This window comes from Otolemur garnettii, unplaced genomic scaffold (genome assembly GCF_000181295.1).
Source record: "Otolemur garnettii isolate 467f Iridium unplaced genomic scaffold, OtoGar3 scaffold00025, whole genome shotgun sequence".
Lineage (NCBI taxonomy): Eukaryota > Metazoa > Chordata > Mammalia > Primates > Galagidae > Otolemur > Otolemur garnettii.
Genome location: NW_003852420.1, coordinates 15012746 through 15033647, shown reverse-complemented (window position 1 = coordinate 15033647; position 20902 = coordinate 15012746). Strand labels below are relative to the sequence as shown.

The window sequence follows — 20902 nt, the reverse complement described above, 5'->3', positions numbered from 1 at the left end:
AAGGGAGATTCTAACCAACCCATCCTCAGAGCTCAGTACCTCCCCACAGCATGGCAAGTCTGGTTCAGCAAGCACCTACTCTGTGCAAAATATCCTGCCCACCTCTCCACCTGCATCCCTAGGGAGAGGGGCTGGCTCTGCCTAGCCCTGTATCCAATGCTTCATAAATTCTTGTTGGATGAACAAATGAATGAGTACATGATTGAAAGACCTGGTAACAATTATAATGGTAGCATTTTAGAGTTTCCCCTTCCCTGAGTAGTTTCAGAAGTTCTGTATTGGTTTCTTACTGCTGCTATAACAAATTGCCACAAACTTAGTAACTTAAATTAGGATCATATCATGGTGGTAGTCTAAAATCCAAAATGGGTCTCACTGGACTAAAATCAAAGAGGTATTGGCAGGGCAGTGTTCCTTCCTGGAGGTTTTAGAAGAGGCTGTTTCCTTGCCTTTTCCAGCTTATAGAGGCTGCCCTTCCTCCCTGGCTTTTGGCTCCTTCCTCTACCTTCAAAGCCAGCAGTGTTGGGCTGAGTGCTTTTCATGCTGCTGTGCCTCTGTCTCCCACTTACAAGATCCTTGTAGTTACATTGGGCCTACATGGTTAATCTAGGATATTCTCCCCCATCTGAAGGTAAGCTTATTTGCAACCTAAATTCCACCTGCCAGCTTTAATTCCCTTTTGCTACATAACATATTCTGGATTTGGTACCTGGTCCTCTTTGGAGGAACATTATTCAACTTCCCACAGGTACTTAGCCTGCAATTTTGAGCAACTGCCATAAGGGGGCAAAAGTGAATTCATTTTAGCTTCACTGTCCAAATGTTAGGCTCTCTACAAGCAGACTAACAGAAAAAACTTAGCCAAACATTTCTGCTTTGTTCTGCTTTTATTTTTCTTCAGCAAAACTTAGAACTTTATTAAAACAGCAACACATGTAATGTTATTTTGTGTTAGGCCCAATGTCCACCAGTGAGAAGCTCCGGATTGCAAAATGTATTCACACATAACCTAAGAAGATGGTAAATCTGGGAATCTTAGGACAGAAAGGGGTCTACAGAATAAGGAAGTACATGGCCTGGTATTGGAGTCTTAGGGCTCTCCCAGCTTCTCAGACACTACGGGCTCTTCCCATTTTGAGGCTTCAATTTCCCCAACTTAACAGTGGAGAGTTGGTCACAATGGCTTCTTGTGGGGGGTGGTTCCAGGAGACTGGGTGCCTCCCTACCTGCTCTGTGAGGTCACAGTGCTGACGACTCAACATGACGTGGGTAGATTTCACATGGCTCCCTCCAGGGGACACTCAGAGGCAGCAGCAGCAGCAGCTACTTCCTCCTCGCCAACTCCCCGAGATCCCCCAATCCTAGAGAAGGAATCGATGCCACGGCCCTTAAGGAACCCCGGGGACCTGAACTCCGAAGATGTGGTCCATGGTGCCAGGGCCAGGAGGTGAGAATGGTAGCCCCTTCCTCTGCCTAGCCTTCACAGCTTACAAAGTGCTACCCATCTACCCTCCTTGGAGGTGGGTAGGCATTGTCACTAATACTTTATAGTTATGGCAACTGACACCAGAAGGGTGTTATGGTGGCTATCCCTAAGTCTCACAGCCAGTAAGTGGTGGAGCAGCCATCTTTTCATCACAGTTTATTGACTACCTACTGTGTGCTGGGCCCTGCACAGAGGGCTGGGAGCACAATATTGCACCAGCCCAACATGTTCCCTCCCCTCGTGAAGCCATAGTCTAGTGAGGGAGACAAACATGGAAAAAGAAACAAGTATTTCTGCCATCTTTATCTGTCAGAAAGCCATTAGTAGGAGGCAGGTGACAGAAATTCCAACTGAAAATTATGCCTACCTCTGGGCCCTTCAAATGAGGTGTATATCCGATAAGGGTATACAAAACAATTCATTGAATTGAGGGAAGAAATTATTAGTAGTTGAACATATATTTGTTCAGCTTATCCTCTCCTTAATTTGTATTCCTCAGAAATGTATAAATTGTACATTTGGAAAGAGTAAATAATATACATGCATTAGCACAATTGGGCATATATAATTTCTTTATAAATAAACATTAATATACTAGGGCTATAATAAGACACATTTGGAGAACTTTGTCTTAAGAAATAAAGATAATTTTTTTATCTTACATACCAAGAGGCCCCAAGGCCTGAGTGGTCCCAGACTGCACTAGTGCAGCAGTTCTGTGTTGTCACTCAAGATCCAGGTTCTTGCCATTGTTTTGCTCTTCCTTTTGCTCCTCTCACAGCCACAAGATGGCTACCACACTTCTGGATGTCACTCAGAAACATAGCTATAAAGGGTGAAAGGAGAGTGGGCACTATTTCCTGTGGGCAATGAGGAAATCTTTCTCCCAAGTCCCATACCCTCATAGCTACTCCCTTCCCCAACCTACCCCACCCTTGCAGACCTCCCTCACCTTGAACCAGTCACTGCAAGAGAATGGGCTTCTATCAATTGGGGTGGTTTAAAATCCCATGGAGTAGGAGTAAACAAAGAAACAAATCATGCTTTTGCCAGCTTCTGGGGCATGGTGACAACTACCTGTGACTGTCATAGTGACTAAGGATTTAGTGACTAAAGATTTAGTGACTGTCATAGTGACTAAAGATTTCTTTCCTCAATAGAAATCTGGATTTAGGGTCAGCCAGACCTGGGTGTATCCCTGACTCACAGGCTAATGGTCTTGGGCAAACTTCCCTGCAACTGTTTGTCAATGTAGTGACACATTGTAGTGACACCATGTTCCTTAATTATAAAATGCTATTGTGTCATCTCCAGGGTCACCCAACGAGGCCGGAACACCTGCAGGACAGAGGATCCCTGCCCAAACACAAGTGAGCAGGGAAGGGACCCCTAGGGTCTTCCCAGGAAGGGATGGGGACGGAGAGGCAGGGATGCTTGCACCAAGCTGTGGGTACATTCTGGTCTCTGTAAACACCATACCCCACAGGCCGGCAGAGACGTAACAATCCTGTACTCTCTGCAGATGACACCTTGCCATTGCCGGTCAGCATCAATGCCCCAGCCCTGAACCTGATTCAGTGCATGCTGGGATGTATGTGTACGTATCTACTGAAGGGCTGCCTTGGCCATCCGCATGGACCTGGGGAGTGGGTCCAGCCTCAAGCCAGGCTAACCTGGGGTGGCAAGGCCAGCAGTGGGATAGAGGGGTGGTAGCCAGCCGTAGGGAGAGCTCTGGAAGTCTACTAAGAGGCATAATTCCAGCCAGAATCTCTTTGATGGTTAGAGAGGGTTGGGGTTGGGGTGGGAGCTTGTCATTTGGAGGAGGAGTTGGTGGCCAGCCCTCTGCTACTCTACCATGGCCTTGCCACTGGTGCCATTCATCCATTGAGTCATCCACTGATTCACCCATGCCTTTACTTGTTAATAGGCATGCCCACTCAGTCATTAACCTGTTTATCTTTGTTCATCCACCCATCTTTTTGTTCTCCCATCTTCTCATCCATCTTCCAAGCCAGCCATTCTTTTCTCTTTACTCCCATCTACCCAGATATCCCCCCACGTTTTCTTTCACCCCAAATGCCTAATTCTTGCCTCACTCCATGCTGGGCATCCAGAGGAAGCAGACAAGGTCCCTGCCCTTGTCAAGCTCCCAGTATCTGGAGTGGGCATAGACACAATCCTCTGGTACTTAGTGCTGCCAGCAGCAAGCACTGTGCACTTATAGGACCTGCCCTCACTCCGGGCTGGTACTTACTCATAAGCAGATCCAGTAGGGTTCCACCACTAGGTCAAGAGGGTCTTCCAGCTCCAGGGCCTCCCCCCAAGTCCTGGAACAGTTAGAGAGTCCTCCTACCAAGACAAAGATGAGTGTGCAGTGACTCACTGCTGCTCTGTCTGCTATGCAGCCTGGCTCACCTATGCGGCCTGTTTCCTGAGAACTCAGCTTCAGCAAGTCCTGTCCAATACCTGCAAGTAAGTGAGGGAAGGGGGCTATTGGGGACTGGGAATAGAGAGCTGGGGGCTGTGGCAGCCCCTTCATTAGTTTGGACCTCGCCTTCCCAAACCTGACTCTTATCAAATCCTACCACCTCAGAACCCACTGAGGCTTCCCACTGTCCAGCCTCTCTTTTCTAAGCTGCTATCACTCAGTGTCCCGCTATGGACTCATTGGGCCAGCAAGGCCAGGGTGGCCACCCCATTCCCATTCTTACCTCCACACCTTCACATGTGCTGTCTGCCACACCTTCACATACCCGCAGTGCTTGGCCCACCCTTTCCCTTTATCTGTCCTGTCCTATAAATTCCTCTGTGTTTCAGCAGGGCTGTTTACCCCATTCATTTATTTAAGGTTTGAATTTTACACATCTCCTTAATATCTGCTTCAGGCTCAGTCTCAGTCCCGCACCACTGATGAGCTCCCAGTCAGAACCAAAAACAATGCCAAGCTGGGGGTGTCAGGAGTGTCTATACTGGAGGGTTTGGGAGGAGGGCACACCTGAGCTGAACCTAGAAGGATGCGTTCCCCAGGGAGAGAAGAAGGGAGGGGGTGAGCAGCATGCACATGGAGAAAAGATGTGAGGGGAGGGTGCACACTCGCCAGGAACCTACCAGCCCCTCCTTGGCCACTGCACCCCTATCTTCCAGATGCAAGATGTTCTGCCAGAAGCTCATGGAGAAGACAGGTGTCCTGGTCCTCTGTGCTTTCGGTGGGTCTCCAGGGCCCTGCCCAGCCCCAGGTTGAAGTACCCCAGTGTTCTGGCACAGACTATGGGACACTGGACAAGACATTGCCCCTCTGTGTGACTCAGTTTTACAACCTGACTAAAGGGTGTCACTGTGAGGATTAAATGAGATAATGACCAAGAAAATTTTCTGGAAGCCCAGAAATGCTTTGAAAACTGGAAAGCTCTCCTCAAACCATGTTATAGTAATTGTTGTTCCCTCTTTCTGGGATTCTGCAGCTTTTTTTCAGCCACCACCCTCACCTCCCATGTCATAGCTGGGCTTTCCCAAGCAAAGGAATCTCTCCCTCCACTCAGGTATACTGGCCTTGGAGGTGCAGGCGAGGGGGGAGAGTCAGCTCCCCATAGGAAAATGAGCCATGAGGCCTGGGAGACTTCCTGCTTTAACCTAACACATAGGATTTTTTTCACATAACACCTTTACTGAGATAATTCACACGCCATAAAGTTTGCCCTTCTGTAGCTCAGGATTCAATGGTTTTGAGTGTATTCACAAAGTTATGCAACCATCACCACTATCAAATTCTGGAATATTTTCACCAACTCAAAACCAGCCCCTGGCAGTCACTCCTCATTCCTCCTCCTCCCAGACCTAGGCAACCTGTTTTCTATCAATTTGCCTATTTCTAGACATTTCTTGTAATTGGATAAAATACTACGTAGCCACTTAATAAAAAAAAAAAAAGAAAGTAAACATAAACACAACAACAACAAAATACTATGTAACCTCTGTGGGTTTTTTTTTTTCCCGCTTAGCATAATATCTTCGGAGTCTATCTGTGTTTAGCATGTATTAATAATCCATTTCTTTTTATGTCTGAAAATATTCCATTGTATGGATATGCCATGTTTCGTCTATCCATTCATGTCAGTGGATACTAGGGTTGTTTCTGCTTCATGGTTATTACTAATCATGCTGCCATGTACAATTTTTGTGTGGATATATGTTTTCAATTCTCTTGAGTATATACTCAGGTCATATGGTAACTCTATGTTTAGCTATTTGAAGAACTAATGAACTATTCTCCAAAGTGGCTGCACCATATTATGTCCTTACCAGCAATGTGTGAGAGTTCCAGTTTCTCCACATCCTCACTGATATTTCCCAGTATCTGGATTTTTTTATTACACCCATCCTAGGGGAAATGGAAGTGGTATCTCATTATGGCTTTGATTTTTATTTCTCTAATCAATGGTGATATTGAGGGTCTTTTTGTGTGCTTGTTGGCTATGTGTGTATATTCTTTGGAGAAATGTCTATTCAGATTCTTTGCTCATTTTTAATTGGGTTACATGTATTTGTCTTTTTATTATTGAATTGTAAGAATTCTTTATATATTCTGGATATAAGTCCTTCATCAAATATATGATTTACAAATGTTTTCTCCCATTCTGTGGGTTGTCTTTTCACTTCCATGTTGGTTTCTCTGGCAGCACAATTTTTTAATTTTTGATGGAGTCCAAGTTATCTGTGTTTTCTTTCATCCTTTGTGCCTTTGAGGTTGTATTTAAGAAATCATTGGCTAGGTCAAGGTCTCAAAGATTTGCTCCCATATTTTCTTCTAAGAGTTTTTATAGTTTTAACTCTTACATTTAGGTCCATGATCCATTTTTGAGTTAATTTTCATATATTATGTGAGGTACGGGTTCAACTTCATTCTCTTAACTGTGAATGTCCAGTTGTTCTAGGACCATTTATTGAAAGGAATAATCTTTGCCTTATTAAATTGTCTTGGCACACTTGTTAAAACAACATAAATGTGACTTAAATGTGAGGGTTTGTTTCTGAACTCTCAATTCCATTTCATGGATTAATATGTCTGTCTGTCAGCGTTAATCTTTGTGGTAAGTTTTGAAATCTTAAAGTATAAGTCTACCAACTCTGTACTTTTTAAAGATCATCTTGGCTATTATGGATTCCTTAGATTTCCATATGAATTTTAGGAACAACTTTTCCATTACTGCAAAAAAGGTCAAAGGGATTTGACCTTTTGAATTTGACCTTTTATCAATTTGAATTACACTGATATGTAGATGAATTTAGAGAGTAGTAACAACAATACAAGGTCTTTCAGCTGGTCTGGTGTCTCATGCCTGTAACCCTAGCACTCTGGGAGGTCAAGGCAGGTGGATCAACTGAGCTCAGGAGTTTGAGACCAGCCTGAGCAACAGTGAGACCAGATCTCCACTAAAAATTAAAAAACTAGATATGTATACCTTAGAATATTGTTCAGCCATTAAAAAAGATGAAGACTTTACATCTTTTACATTTACCTGGATGGAGCTGAAATACATTCCTCTTAATAAAATATTGCAGGAATGGAAAAATAAATATGTACTCCATACTAATATGAAATCAATATATAAACAATTACATTCTCATAAGAACAATAAAACACTAATATAGTACAAAAATATTAATATGAAACCAATAGATGAACATCTGCATTCCCACATGAGAGAAAAACACAACTACATTCAAATGGGGGGAGGGAAGGAGGGACAGTGGGTAAAGGAGCGGAGGGAGGGGGTTTGATGTGCTACCACCTAACCAGCACAAAGCAAGGGTATACGGCATCCCTCTTGGGTGAAGGGCTGAATTACAGCTTAGACTCTACCTAACAAATGCAAACAATGTAGCCTAATTGTTTGTACCCTTATATCAATCTGAAATTTAAAAATAAGTTCACGAAGAAACAGAATTAAAAGATACAAAAAGCAAAACACAGTTTTAAAAAATAAAAAAAATAATAAAACTAGCGGGATGTGATGGTGCACGCCTGTAGTCTCAGCTACTCGGGAGGCTGAAACAAGAAAGTCACTTGAGCCCAAGATTGTGAAGTTGCTGTGAGCTATGATGCCCTGACACTCTACCCAGGGTGACTGAGTGAGACTCTATCTAAACAAACAAACCAACAAACCAGTATTAGGTCTTCTAGTCCATGAACATGGGCCATCTTTCCATTATTGATGGATAGCTCCATCTTCTTTAATTTCTTTCAATGATGTTTTGTTCTTTTCAGAGTACAAGTGTTGTACTTTTATTCTTAAGTATTTTATTCTTTGTGATGTTACTGGAATTTAAATTGTTTCTTAATTTCATTTTCAAATTGTTCATTGCCAGTGTGTAGAAATAAATTGACTGTTTTTATCATGATCTTTTATCCTACAACCCTGCTGAACTCAATTTTTAATTCTGGCACTGGGCAAGACACCTAATCTTGGATTCCTTAGAATTCTATATACAAGATTATGTCATTTGCAAGTAGAAGTAGTTTTACTTTTTCCTGTGTGATAATCTGGATGCCTTTTACTTCTTTTTCTTGACTAGTTAACCTAATTGACCTGGCTAGGACCCCCCCCCCCCACGTATCATGTTAAATAGTAACAACAGCAGACATCCTTGTCTTATTCTTGATCTTAGGGGAGAAAGCATCTAGTCTTTCCTAGTTTGTTGCATTATTTAATGGCTTGAACAGTTGAATTTAAGCCAGGATAGAGATCATAAAATGCAGAATGACTTCATTTCCTTGCCAATTATCCCCAGTAAGGCCGAAAAGGCGGGGGAGGAAACATAGATCATTTGGTTTATGCGACACATATTATACATATGGTATTATTTGATTGAGAAGTGGATATTGAAGAAACTGAGATATAGGGAGATTAAGTAAATGTTCCCAAAGTTATGTAATGCTAGTAAGTGGCAAAACTATGATTTTAACTCAGATGCCTTAACTCCAGAGCCTAAGCTCTTAACTTTCCATTTTACATGGCTCATTCTTATTCTCATGGCCCCACAGGATTCTGGATGTTTTCTATTCACTTACCATCAAAAATGGAAGTCTGGCAGGTGAGTGTGTGCCCTCTTCAGGTTTCACAGATGACTGATCTCTAACCAATCAATGTGACCCCCATAGCTCCCCCACATTCTCACCAAATCTAGATGCTAACCAGTTCCTGACTTATTACAGATCCAAAATTCTGCCTTTGTCATGACATCCACCTAGAACCCATCTCTTCTTCCAGAGGTGACTTTCAGAGACTAGATGCAATACTCCCTCCTCCAGGATGGCTCTCCTATCACTCACTCCCAGAGGTGACCCACCTAAAGTGGGTTAGTGAGAACTGAGAACACATTTCTCTACTCCAGGCAGTTTGTTCTTCTGCTCAAATGAAATGATACCCATATGCTTTATTATTTCTGGGGAAGAGGAGAAAGAAATATGTGGTCAGATCTCCCTGTTGGAGGACAATTAAAAAAAAAAACTTAGAAGACCTTGGAAAGGGAATCAGAGAGGTCTGTCCCTTCTCCTCTTTTCCTCCTTATGAACTCCTTCATATCCTTTTTTTTTTAATTTTTTATTGCTTTTGAGACAGAGTCTCATTCTGTGCCCTGGGTAGAGTGCTTTGGCATCATAGCTCACAGCAACCTCAAAGTTTTGACTTCAAGAGATCCCCTTGCCTCAGCCTCCTGAGAATCTGGGACTATAAGTCCCCTCCACATGCCCAGCTGGGTTTTTTTAATTATCATTTTTAGTAGGATGGGGTTTGATTTTTGCTTAGGCTGGTCTTGAACTCCTGAGCTCAGGTGATCCACCTGTTTTGGCCTCCCACAGTGCTAGGATTACAGGCATGAGCCAATGCACCCACTTCCTTCATATCCTTTAAATGTCATTTCCTCTAGAACACTCTGACAGAGGCAGTCACATTCCCTTCTTTCCTCCCATAATTTTCTGTAATCATGACTGTCTCTGCAACTGGCAGCTTCTTGAAAGAAGAAGCTAACTCTGATTCATCCCAGCAACATCCATCTCAGTGCCAAGCACAGGATTGCCACTATCAATTTTGGATGACTGGATGGTCAGATGGGAGTAAGAATGGAGGGAGGATGGATGGGAGAATGGATGAATGTATGAATTAGAGGTTCAGTGTGATAGATAAAAAGATATAGGGATAGTGTGATACGGGAAAAGAAATGGGGGAACACATGAATAGATAAATGGGAGAATGTATGGATGACATAGTGGATAGATGGGAAGGCGGATGAGATAGATGAGTGAGTGGGTGGATGAATGGATGGAAGGATAAAATATTGGATGAATGGGGTGTAGGGTGGATGGATGGGAGGGTAGGTGGGTGGGGAAGGTTGGAGAGATGATAGGGTGTGGATGGATAGATTAAAAGGAGAGTATATCAGAGTTTGGATAAATGTTAGGTGAGTAGATGGCTGAAAGAGGAAAAGGAAGATGAATAAATGGATGAATTTACGATTATGGGAGAATGAATGGATGAAGCTCTATTGCAACAAGACTAGACCATCTGAAGAAGATTCTCTGTTTTTCTCAACATTCCACCAGGATGACAGCATAAATAGTCCAATGCAGAGCTTGAGGTAAGAGGAATCTTATGAATAATCATATTATTACCTAAAACCAGAGCTATAACCAGAATCTGGGGTTCATTGGCTAAGAATATAAGCTCTTCGGTCAGACCAACTTGGGTTTAAATCCTACCTGGATGACCTTATGCAAAGCATTTAATCTCTCTGGGCCTTTGACTCCTCATTTATGAGGAGAGTATAACACCCACCTTGATCTGGGCAGTTATGGACATTAAAGAGAATGCAAAGTGTCTTGAATAGTGTCTGGTCCATAGTCAGTACTCAGGAAGTAGTAGCTGAGAAGAAATTTTAATCATCAAAAGACCACCCAGTGTCCATATCCTTAAATGCAGACAAAATACTCAGAAATATTTGAAATGGCTTAAGGATGATCCAAGCAGAGAGAACAAGTAATACTTTAGAGATAAGACTCTGCTGGGAAGAAGGGGGATGTCCAGTGATGGGCCCAAGAGAGTGAAAGAATCTGAAGTCAGTTCTTTGCAAGATAACTAGCATAGGGAGAGTCCGAAGGTAACAACAGCAGCATCATAAATTAATCAGTTCTTATTCTTACTTCTTCCTGATAAGGATGTATCAGGAGAAGGTGCGACATCATGCTGGAGAAATCCAGGACCTCCGAGGCAGCATGAACCTGCTCATTGCCAAGCTCCAGGAGATGGAAGCCATGTCAGATGAGGTGAGATGCTGGCCATTCTTCCACAAACACCTAACTTCTCTTCATTTGATATCCCATTTATCCCAAGTCTTCTTTTTTTGATTTTATGCCTCATTTTGATGGAGCATATCCCTCAGTGAGTTCCTGGAAAAGAGTGAAAGAAGTGTCTGCGTATGTGTTAGAATTTTCATTTTTAAAAACACCTTTATTCTACCCTTGCACTTGATTGATAGTTTGAGTGGGTATAAAATTCTAGACAAGATATAGTTTCTCTTGAGAATTTTGAAGGGAGCCCACCATTGTATTCTATCTAGTTAGCCCTGTTACTATTGAGAAACCAAATGCCACTCCTATTATTGATCCTAAGGTATGTTGTCTGTTTTTATGACTCTAGGATCTTATGGGATATCCTTTCTGTGTCCAATGTTCTACGTATAACCCATTTGGGGGTTTGCTGAGTTTATTGAGTCTGAAAGTTGTTTTTTAACAGCTTTGGGAAATTCTTAGCTTTTCTCTCTTAAAATATTGATTCTTCCTCATCATTTCTCTCTTCCCCATGGATTCCAATTACATCTATGCTAAACCTTTAGAGTGCGTCTCACATGATTCCTATGCTATCTCCTAGTTTATTTTTTTCATTCTTTTTCTCTATGTGCTGAAGCTTTGATATTTTCTATTAACCTTTCTTCAGGTTCATTAATGCTAGGACTCAGGAAACAAATAAAGGTCTCAGAAGCAATGTTTTTCTTTGACCTTCTCCTGCCTCCCTGTCTCTCAGTCCCATTCTCCCCCAAGATTATCTGTAGAAACTAGAATCTCTCTTCTCAAAGGCTGGCCATAGAACTGGAACCCATTTTCTCCAAAGCAATAAAAAAGTCATAAAATCTAAAAAATAATACTCTAACTTTACCTCCACCTTTCTGTGTAAAAACCGGCCACAAAGAAATTATCTGACCTATCTTACCTCACTAGGTCATAAGACCCCCCCATTCCAGAGACAGTATCCATACCCAGAAGGAAAAATGTATGCTCAGAGAAGCTGAGAAAACTCTAGACAGCCAGGCCTTCCTGGGATTTCCCCACTCAGTCTCTTAACATTACATCATACACTTTTGTCCAATCGTATTTGTACATATCTGTCCATACTTTATGGAACCTACGTATAAAAATAGACAATTTCCCCTGTATCTTTGGGTCTTTGTTCTGAAGCCTCCCATGTATACCCAGTGAATAAATTTCTGTGCCTTTTCTCCAATTAATGTTCTTTTTGGGAGTTGATTTTTCAGTAAACCTTCCACAGGCAAAGAGGGAACTCTTCTCTTGACCCCTGCATTAATAATCTTGCATTCAGTCTGTCTAATCTACTATTAAATCCATTTATTTAGTCCTTAATTATAGATATTGTATTATATACATTTGATTCTTTTTCATAGATTTGAATTCTATGGTGAAATTCTCCAATTGTTCATTTATGTTGTCCATCTTTTCCTTTACTTTATCTAATACATTACCAATAATTATTTTCAAAATCTTTGCCTCTTTGCCAACTCCAATATCTGGATCTTCTATGGTCTTCTCCATCTTCTGTTTTTTCCTTTGAGTATTCATATGTCCTGTCTCATATCTAGTAATTTTTTAGTGTTTTCTGAACATGGTATACAAAAAAACCGTAGCTGTTCCAAATAATTATAACTTTCAGCAGAGTGTTCCCCTTTTCTTTGTTGGGAAGATAAGGGAGACTGATAGCCTCTGTCTAGACATGCACTGACAGATCTGAATTGCAGATCTTGTAAGATACATTTAGAGGTTTTCAGTTAAGACTCCAGCAGCTTTAAAAATTTGCCAATGTCTTCATGGGAAAGACTGATCATATATTTGAGGACTCTCGTGTTTACCATTTATCTCCCAGCCTGCATGAATGCAAAGTCTCTGGCCCCAGGGGCAGCCTTCTCTACCAGGAAAAAATTTAGATTCTCTGTTTATAATTGTGTTCAGAATTGATTTAGTGCCCCAGGCGACATACAGTATCCACTGACACACCTTCCAGGGCAACGAATCTCAAAGTATGGCTCACCTGCCTGCAGCATCAGCATTATCCAGAAAAATGTTAGAAATTCAAATTAATGGGCCCCTCCCAGACCTACTGAATCAGATACTCTGAGGGTGGAAACCAACCATCTGTGTTTCAACAAGCCTGCCAGGTGATTCTGCCACAGACTAGAGAGAACCGCAGGTGGAAGATCTTCCTCTCTTGCTTGTCTTGTTTTGGGGCTCCTTCCTTCAGAGTAACTTTGTTTCCTAAGCATTATGAGGATGGGAAGCTTTGTTCTGCCTTTCAGAAACTTTGAAGTAGCTCTTTAGTCTCCTATAGTATTGGAATTCAGTTAACATCTTGTGTGGAAAACTGTCTATAGTTGAGGCTCTTCAAGCGCCCCCCCCCCCTTTTTTATACTTTAACTCTGTGTGGCCACTAAAAACTTTGCTTCTTTCTCTTTCACCAAGAAAGCCTGTTGTCTGACCTAAGCCCAGATTTTTAGCCCACGTCCAGAATCATCAAATACTCCGGGCATTAAAAATATACATATTTGTCAGTACATCGCAGAATGTTTCTCTATACTCTCAAATCTTAGTTCATCTGGTCCTTGTTGCCTCCACAGCTCAGTTATGGCTTTAAAATATAATTCATTAAACTACCTGTCTTTTTTCTAGTTAGTTGTTGTTAGTGTGGGATCTGGCCCTCTATAACTTCCTATATCTCTACATCTGAAATTCCCTGCTGATGGTGCCTATAGGCTGCCCAACCTTTGGAACCTTACCATTTGGAAACTCGTATCTTTCAGTACTAAGAAATGTTCTTTAATCATGGGATTAAATTGGTGATTCCCCCCCACCCCTGGCCTGTTTTCTCTGTTTTCCTTTTTGAAGCTACTGTTACTTGGATGTCAACTCCTGACCTAATTCTTTTCTCCCTGTTTTCCTCTCTTTGTCTTTTTGTTCAACAGCAGAGAAAATATCCTGAGCTTTAACTACCAAAACTTCTAGTGAGTTTTTTCATTTCTGCTAACATATTCTGAATTCCTAAGAATTTACTTTTTTTTTCCCCCTCTGGATTTTCCTTTTCATAAGATTCTATTTGTGTTTCATGTGTATAATACCTTTTATCAACTCTTGGAGCTTATTAAAGAGCATTTTCTTTTGAAGTTTTCTTCTTCCTGTGTGGACTCTGTTTTCTTTAGGTGGTTCTCTTGGTTTTGTTTTGATCCCTAATTTCACTGTTGATATTTAACAGAGGAACTAAAGAAGTAACTACTAGCTCTGAATACGTGCTATGGGTTTCCCCATTGGGTGTGTTTCTTGGTGAAAACCTGACTCGTATATCTTCATCTAGTTGATTCCCCAGAGAAGGTGGGGGCTGGTGGAGTGTCTCAGCATTCAGCATGTATACACACACACCCCTAATCTAAGCCTCACCTTCAACCGCATCTGGTATTCCCCAATCCAGAAACCCTATCTGGATGCTGGATGTCAGCTGGAACTCAGCTAAGGCTGTTGATCAAGTGTGGCCTGGTTTCCTCACAACATGGCAGCTGGCTACCAAGAGTGAGCATCCCCAGAGAGCCAGGCCATGCTGCACCTCCTTTTAGGACTTAGCCCCAAAAGTCAATAGCATCACTTCTTCCACGGTCACAATCCCAGACTGCTGAGAAGGGAACTTAGACCCTGTCTCTCAGTGAGAAGAGGGTCAATGTCACACTGAAAGAAAAGTATAGAACGGGAGACCTTTTTGCCACAGTGGTGCAGAGTCTAATGCAAATAATAGCTGGCATTTATTGGCACCTACTGTGCTAAGTGCTCTGCAGTCCTTACCAGGCAGTAGGTGTAGTGGTGGGAGCCTGAGCTCTGGAACCAAATTGCTGGCTCTGCCTCTTACCAGCTGTGTGACTTTGGACAAATTACCCCTTTTGTAATTTGTCTCATCTTTAAAATGGGTATGATAATAGTACTTCCTAGGAGTGCTATGAGGCAATAAGGGTGAACATATGTGAAGCTGAGGACAGTCCTAGCACCTGGTAGGCCATTTATAGATCTTCTCTCTAATCCTCACCACAACCTCCAAACAGTGAGAAGTAGACTCAGTGATGGTCAGCAACTTGTGGGCAAGAAAATTGAGACTGTGAGGGGCAATAGCTTGCCCACAGCTCCATAGCAGTAAAGATCTACCTGATTCCTATGCCCTGAGAGCTTCAGAATCCCCCCCCCCAAGAGCAGCCCCTCAACGAAATCCAAACTTCATAGAACAGATCTCTTTATTAAAAGAGTTTGTTCTGTAAAATTTGGATTTAGTCAAAAGACCATACTCAAGAATCCTAAAGGCCACCTGTGGCCCCATCCCTGCCACATAAATCCACTAAAGCACCAAGTAAACCCAGCGGTAGGGGTGGGTGGCTCTGTGCAGCTGGGCTTCTTCAACCGTGCACCCAGCAGCCAGGGGGAGGCTGTTAGGGGAAAGAGGGTGTCCTGCAGCTCCTGTCACTTGGTGAAGACACACAGCGGGGTCACGATCAAGAAGAACATACCAGGACACAGCTGGTGTTTTCTGCCTTCTCAGCAAAAAATGGCCCAGAAAATAATGAAGATGATACAAGGAGATTACATTGAAAGGCCGGACTTTGCTCTGAAGTCTATAGGCAAGTGACCTCTCCCTCCTCATCTGCCCACCTCAGGATAGAGGGGACCTGGACAGAGGGAGGCCTCCTGGGGGGACATTTGGGCTGAGACCTGGTGAGAGGGAGAAGCATTCCAGACCCAAGGAACAAATGTGGAAAGTTCCCTGTGAGGAGGCCATCAAGAGCAAGTCCAGAGGAGGTGAGTGGGCAGGGCAGTTGGGAGGAGGGAGGAGGGCAGGGTGGCCCCAGAGGAGGTGAGGTGAGCAGGGTGGCCAGGAGGAGAGGAGGTGGGCAGGGCATTTGGGAGGAGGGAGGCTGGCAGGGCGGCCCCAGAGGAAGTGAAGTGGGCAGGGCACATCTGCCAGTCAGCACTGGCCAACGCACGCACCAGCAGGCTCACTGAAACGTGGGGTTTTCACTTAGAGGTGTTAACTCCCGTCTCTTGTGGGGCCCTGCGAAGTGGATGCTTGTTGTCCCTGTGGGTGCTGTTATCATTGCTCTCATTTCCCACAGAGAACTCCAGAGGGGGCCAGCGAGTCAGACAAAATGCTCAGATAGGGAGTGCCCAGTCACAGGGGACCCCTCCACCAGGCAGGAACCCCGGAGCTTGGCTAAGACTGCCCTCCCCTCCCCCCACAGGGGCCAGCATTGACTTCGAGCACACGTCAGCCACGTACAACCATGACAAGGCTCGCTCCTACTGGAACTGGATCCGTCTATGGAACTACGCACAGCCCCCGGACGTGATCCTTGAGGCAGGGGCATGGCAGGGGATCGGGAAAGGGGCAGGAGTGTGGCCAGGCAGGGTCTAGGGACAGGAGCTGGCAGCAGAGAGTGGGAGGGGAATGAAGGGGGTGGGCAGGGGCAGGGTTAGAGGTAGGAGCAGGAGACAGACCGGGGCAAAGGCAGGTAGAGAGGGGGACAACTGGCAAGGTGGAGACTGGAGAGAAGGCCACAGCAAGGGCAGGACACAGGGACAGCCTGCTTTGGCACTGGAAAGAGCCCAAACACCCTGGCCATTAAGCATCAAGGGACCCTCAAAGCCACCCTGGGAGTAGTCTTATGATAACCCATTTTGCAAAGGAGACTGAGGCTCAAAGAGCCCGATCACTGAGTGAGGCCACACAGCCACCACTAGCATGTGGCAGAGCCAGAATTCAAACCTGAGCTTTTCAGTCCTTGGGACCTGAGCTTTTCATCCCTGGGAATGCTGCCTCCTTGATGAGAAAACTGAGGCCCAGAGAGGGCAAGGGGCTTGCGCAGGTCCTAGAGCAGGCGCCTTCATTCAGCAAACACCAGCTGAGTTTCCCACCCTGGCAGCTAGCCCTGGGGGTGCCAAGGCCATAGGCAACTTGTCTGTGGACTCCAACCTCAAGGAGCTCCGAGAGCTCAGCACTTGGGCAACGGCCTTGCCTCCTGGTAGAGGTGGCCAGGATGAGCTATTCCTTAGGCAGAGGGAACTGCCAGGCCCAGACCAGGCACATGTCCCAGGAGCACAAGCTGGGAGGGCTGTAGTCAGGGTAGAGCAGTAGAAACAGCCCAGCACAGACTCTGACCCTGAGGCCTTTCCCCTATTCAAGTCTGACCAAGAAGCTCCCTCATTTCCCCATCAAGTCCGCCTCACTCTGGGCCTTTTCCATGCTGCTGTCAACAAGTCCGCCTCACACTGGGCCTTTTCCATGCTGCTCCTCAGCTCGCTTTCCCAGCTACCTCCTAATGTCCCCTTGGTCCCAGCTCCTCCAGGAGGCCTTCCCTGACCCCACAGTCCCCTGTACCCCCATTCTAGCTGGGATGAATGGGGACTGTCCAGGCTGTCCCAAGAAACTCACAGAACCTACCAAATGAATGCCTTTGCTGTGTGATTTTGGTCAAACCTCTTTCCCTCTCTGGGCCTCTATTTCCTCTTTATAGGGCAGGTGACTATAGTGGCTAACAGTAAGCTCCAAGATCAAATTGTATGGGTTATACTTCCAGCTCTGCATGGCCCTGGGCCAGTCTGCTCTGTCCCTCAGTTTCCTCTCTGTAAAATGGGAACAATATTGGTGCCTGAGTCACAATGTGATTGTGAGACTGTGTAAAGAATGATGGGAGGGGACAGGTGAGGTGGCTCACACCCGTAATCCTAGCACTCTGGGAGACCAAGCAGAAGGATTGCTTGAGGCCAGAAGCTTGAGACAGCCTGAGCAAGAGCAGGACCCTGTCTCTACAAAAATTAAAAAAAAAAAATTTAACCACAAATGCTGGGACTTATAGTCCCAGCTACTCAGTAGGATCCTTTGAGCTTCAGGAGTTTGAGGTTGCAGTGAGCTATGATGATGCCACTGCACTCTAGCTGGGATGACAGAGTGAGACACTAAAAAAAAAAAAATAAAAAATAAAGAATGATGGAAGGGATGGATGAATGAATAAGTAAGTGCCACTGGGAGAGGCTGGAGGCCAAGAGGCCCCACGCAGGCCCTGCACTCACTATACTGGGCTGAGAGGGAGGCTTCTCCTTGCCATCAGTAGTCAGGGGAGCTCCCTGGAAGGGGTGGCACTTGCAGTTGAGCCACACTTTGTACACAGAAAGGACTAGCTCCTCCAGGAGGGCTAAGAAAGTGTAGGATGAGGAGTACTCCCTACCCACCAGCTATCCTTCCCTTGCACCTTCCTCTTCCAGCCCAATGTGACTCCTGGCAACTGCTGGGCCTTCGAGGGTGACCGTGGCCAGGTGACCATCCGATTGGCTCAGAAGGTCTACCTGTCCAACCTCTCACTGCAGCACATTCCCAAGACCATCTCACTTTCAGGCAGCCTGGACACCGCCCCCAAGGACTTTGTCATCTACGTGAGCACTCCCTGATGAGCAGCTGCTCTATTTCAACCCATGCTTTTCAGAGCCAAGACTATTGAGCCCCCATTTTGCTTACAAAGGCCAAAGAACTATCTGGACTTCCTCAGTAAAATGAGATGCAGGGAAGGGTCAGGGAACCCCCCCCAATCTTACAAGGCAGTGGTAGAGTTAGAAGTAGCCCCTCAGCCTCTGCCTCCCAATCCCGTGCTCTTTCCTACCTCTTACACCGTGCTGCAAATAGGTAAGAAGCTCCCCATCCTGAAAGGTATGCAAGTCTTAACTAGAGAGGCAAGGTGCTTTCTGAAGACTCTGCTTGTGTTTAACACCATCTCCTTGGTTCTCGTCCCTCTTGTCCCCCAGGGCATGGAGAAGTCCCCCAAGGAGGAGGTGTTCCTGGGGGCCTTTCAGTTTCAGCCAGAAAACATCATTCAAACATTCCCACTTCAGGTACTTGGGAAACGCTGCCTGTGCCAAGCACCTGCCGAGTGTACACTGTGTGCCAGCTTCACCCAGGGCCCTACTTCATCCCCTGCAGCCCTAGGAGGTGCCCAATCATGACTAGCTCACTTGACAAGAAAGAAAAACTGAGTCTCAAAGATATGGAGCCACTGCTCAGGGCCAAGAGTGGGAGCCCAAGGAAATCAGTCCTGGCTGTCCGCCACTTCCCCGATCTTCCCCAGGGCCCTCTTATTGCATTTATCCCAGGAATGGCAGATGTTAAGCCAGAGGCAACTATTTGGCAGGGATTGCTGGCTCCAAATCATCATCAACATCTGATCTGACCACAGTGGGGAAACAGGCCTAGAGGGGAGGATTTGGGGACAGAAGGAGGACCCAAGTGGTGCCTTCTGGAATGGCCCTAGGGCTTAATGGATGAGTGTCCAGGTTTGGCCCAAATCTCAGCCCAACCACAAATCCTGTGTGACCTTGGGCCATTCTTTTCCTCTCTGGAGCCTCAACTTCCCCTTCTGTAATTCCCTGGGAGGCTGACACCATCCAATGAGATCTTGAAGGCTAAGGCTGTCCCCATCCTGCACAGGCTCCACCCTCTGTCCAGGGGCAGATAGGGGAGGGGGCTGCACTTACAGAGCATCTGTCATATGCTGGGAACTGGTGAGCCACCTGGCCCCAAGATCTCACTTCATGTCCACATGCCCACAGCAATCCTGGGGAACATATATTACCACTCCCATGTTACACAGGGGAAAATGAGGCCCAGACAGGAGCAGTGGCTTGCCTAGGGTCCCACGGTAGATATGGTGCTAAGGCCCCAAGGCTGGGACCTCTTCCCAACAACAAAATGTCTGTCCTTCTGGCCTTAGCACCTTCAATACAATCTCTTGAGTATCAACTTGCTGTGTGGCCTTGGGACAGTCCATTCTCCTCTCTGGGCCTTAGTTCCCCACCTGTGAAATGGAACAGTTTCCTTCCACTCCCAAATGCCCCTCTGGACAGGTGGGGGTGCTGTGAGTGAGCTGCCCTGTGTCTGATTCTCTCTTCCAGAACCAGCCGGCCCGGGCTTTTGGTTCAGTCAAGGTGAAGGTCTCAAGTAACTGGGGGAACCCACGCTTCACCTGCCTGTACCGTGTGCGAGTGCACGGTTCTGTGATGCCACCCAAAGAGCAGCCTAACTAGAACCCCTACCCTGAGAGAGATTAAAGTTTATTCTTTACCCCTGACCCAAGTCTGAGTGTCTTTTGACCCTAGAGAGGGAGAGTGGCTAGCACTGGACATCTAAGCGTGACAGCGATTATTGTCACGTGCTGGGTGCTCAGCCACCTTCACAACAGCTCACGATGCCCCTGTTCACAGATGCGGACAGTGAAGGCTCTACAGCCAGGAAATGGCCGCACCAGGATTCAAACCCAAGCAGTCTGACTCCTGTACGTGGGATGCCTCTCTGGCTTCAAATGAAGCTCTGCCCCTGACCTATGTGTGACCTTGGGCAAGAAGACCCCATTCTTTTGGGACCTCTGTCTCCCCTTCTCTGCAAAAGGGGCAGGATTATGGCTGTTGTATCAGATGAGGTGGCAGATAAGAGGTTCCAACCTGCCCACTGAGCAATGTTTCAACATCATACAGGCGATTTACTTTGTGACACTGGACAGGAGAGACCTAAATCTCTGCACTTCAGTTTTTTCCAGGTTTTTCTGTTTCCCAATCTTCAGTCCCTCATATTTTTCCTGCATAATCTTTATGTAGTTGAGTCCCACCTGTTCTAACATTTATTTGAGACTTTATAGAATTACAAACAGTATCTACTGTGACACTGCCCATGAAGCTCTCAGCAGTGAACATGACAGTAGGTGTTGGGTAAATGATCACGGAGGTTAGTGACAACCTCTGCCCCCAGGCAGGCGATAGGAGGCCCTGTCCTCTGGGAGGGCTGGCACTGCTCTGAGAAGGGACCTAAAATGGGACAGGCTGGACAAGCCAGAATACCCACAGGGACTAGAGCCTCCCAGGAGGGAATTCCCAGCAGGAAAGGCAGGGAGGTGGAGGCACTGGCTAAGGCCCAGGTGGGCATTTAGAAGAGCAGGTTGATTTGAAATATGCTGTTACCAGGGAGGTCACCCTGCACAGACCCACGTCTTACTGCAGAATTTGGCTCTCTGCCA

General features: G+C 45.4%; 1 protein-coding gene across 1 annotated transcript; it reads left to right on the top strand.

Annotated features, from left to right (window-relative positions):
- The first annotated feature begins 1376 nt into the window (after positions 1–1376).
- Positions 1377–19943, top strand: SUN5 (Sad1 and UNC84 domain containing 5). Its single transcript, XM_003788233.3, is given in 13 exon segments — positions 1377–1447; positions 2801–2856; positions 3009–3083; positions 3892–3958; positions 4631–4692; positions 8529–8578; positions 10086–10120; positions 10697–10805; positions 15394–15472; positions 16091–16206; positions 18111–18278; positions 18645–18731; positions 19788–19943. Coding segments are annotated over 13 exon segments (1131 nt in total).
- Positions 19944–20902: the final 959 nt, after the last annotated feature.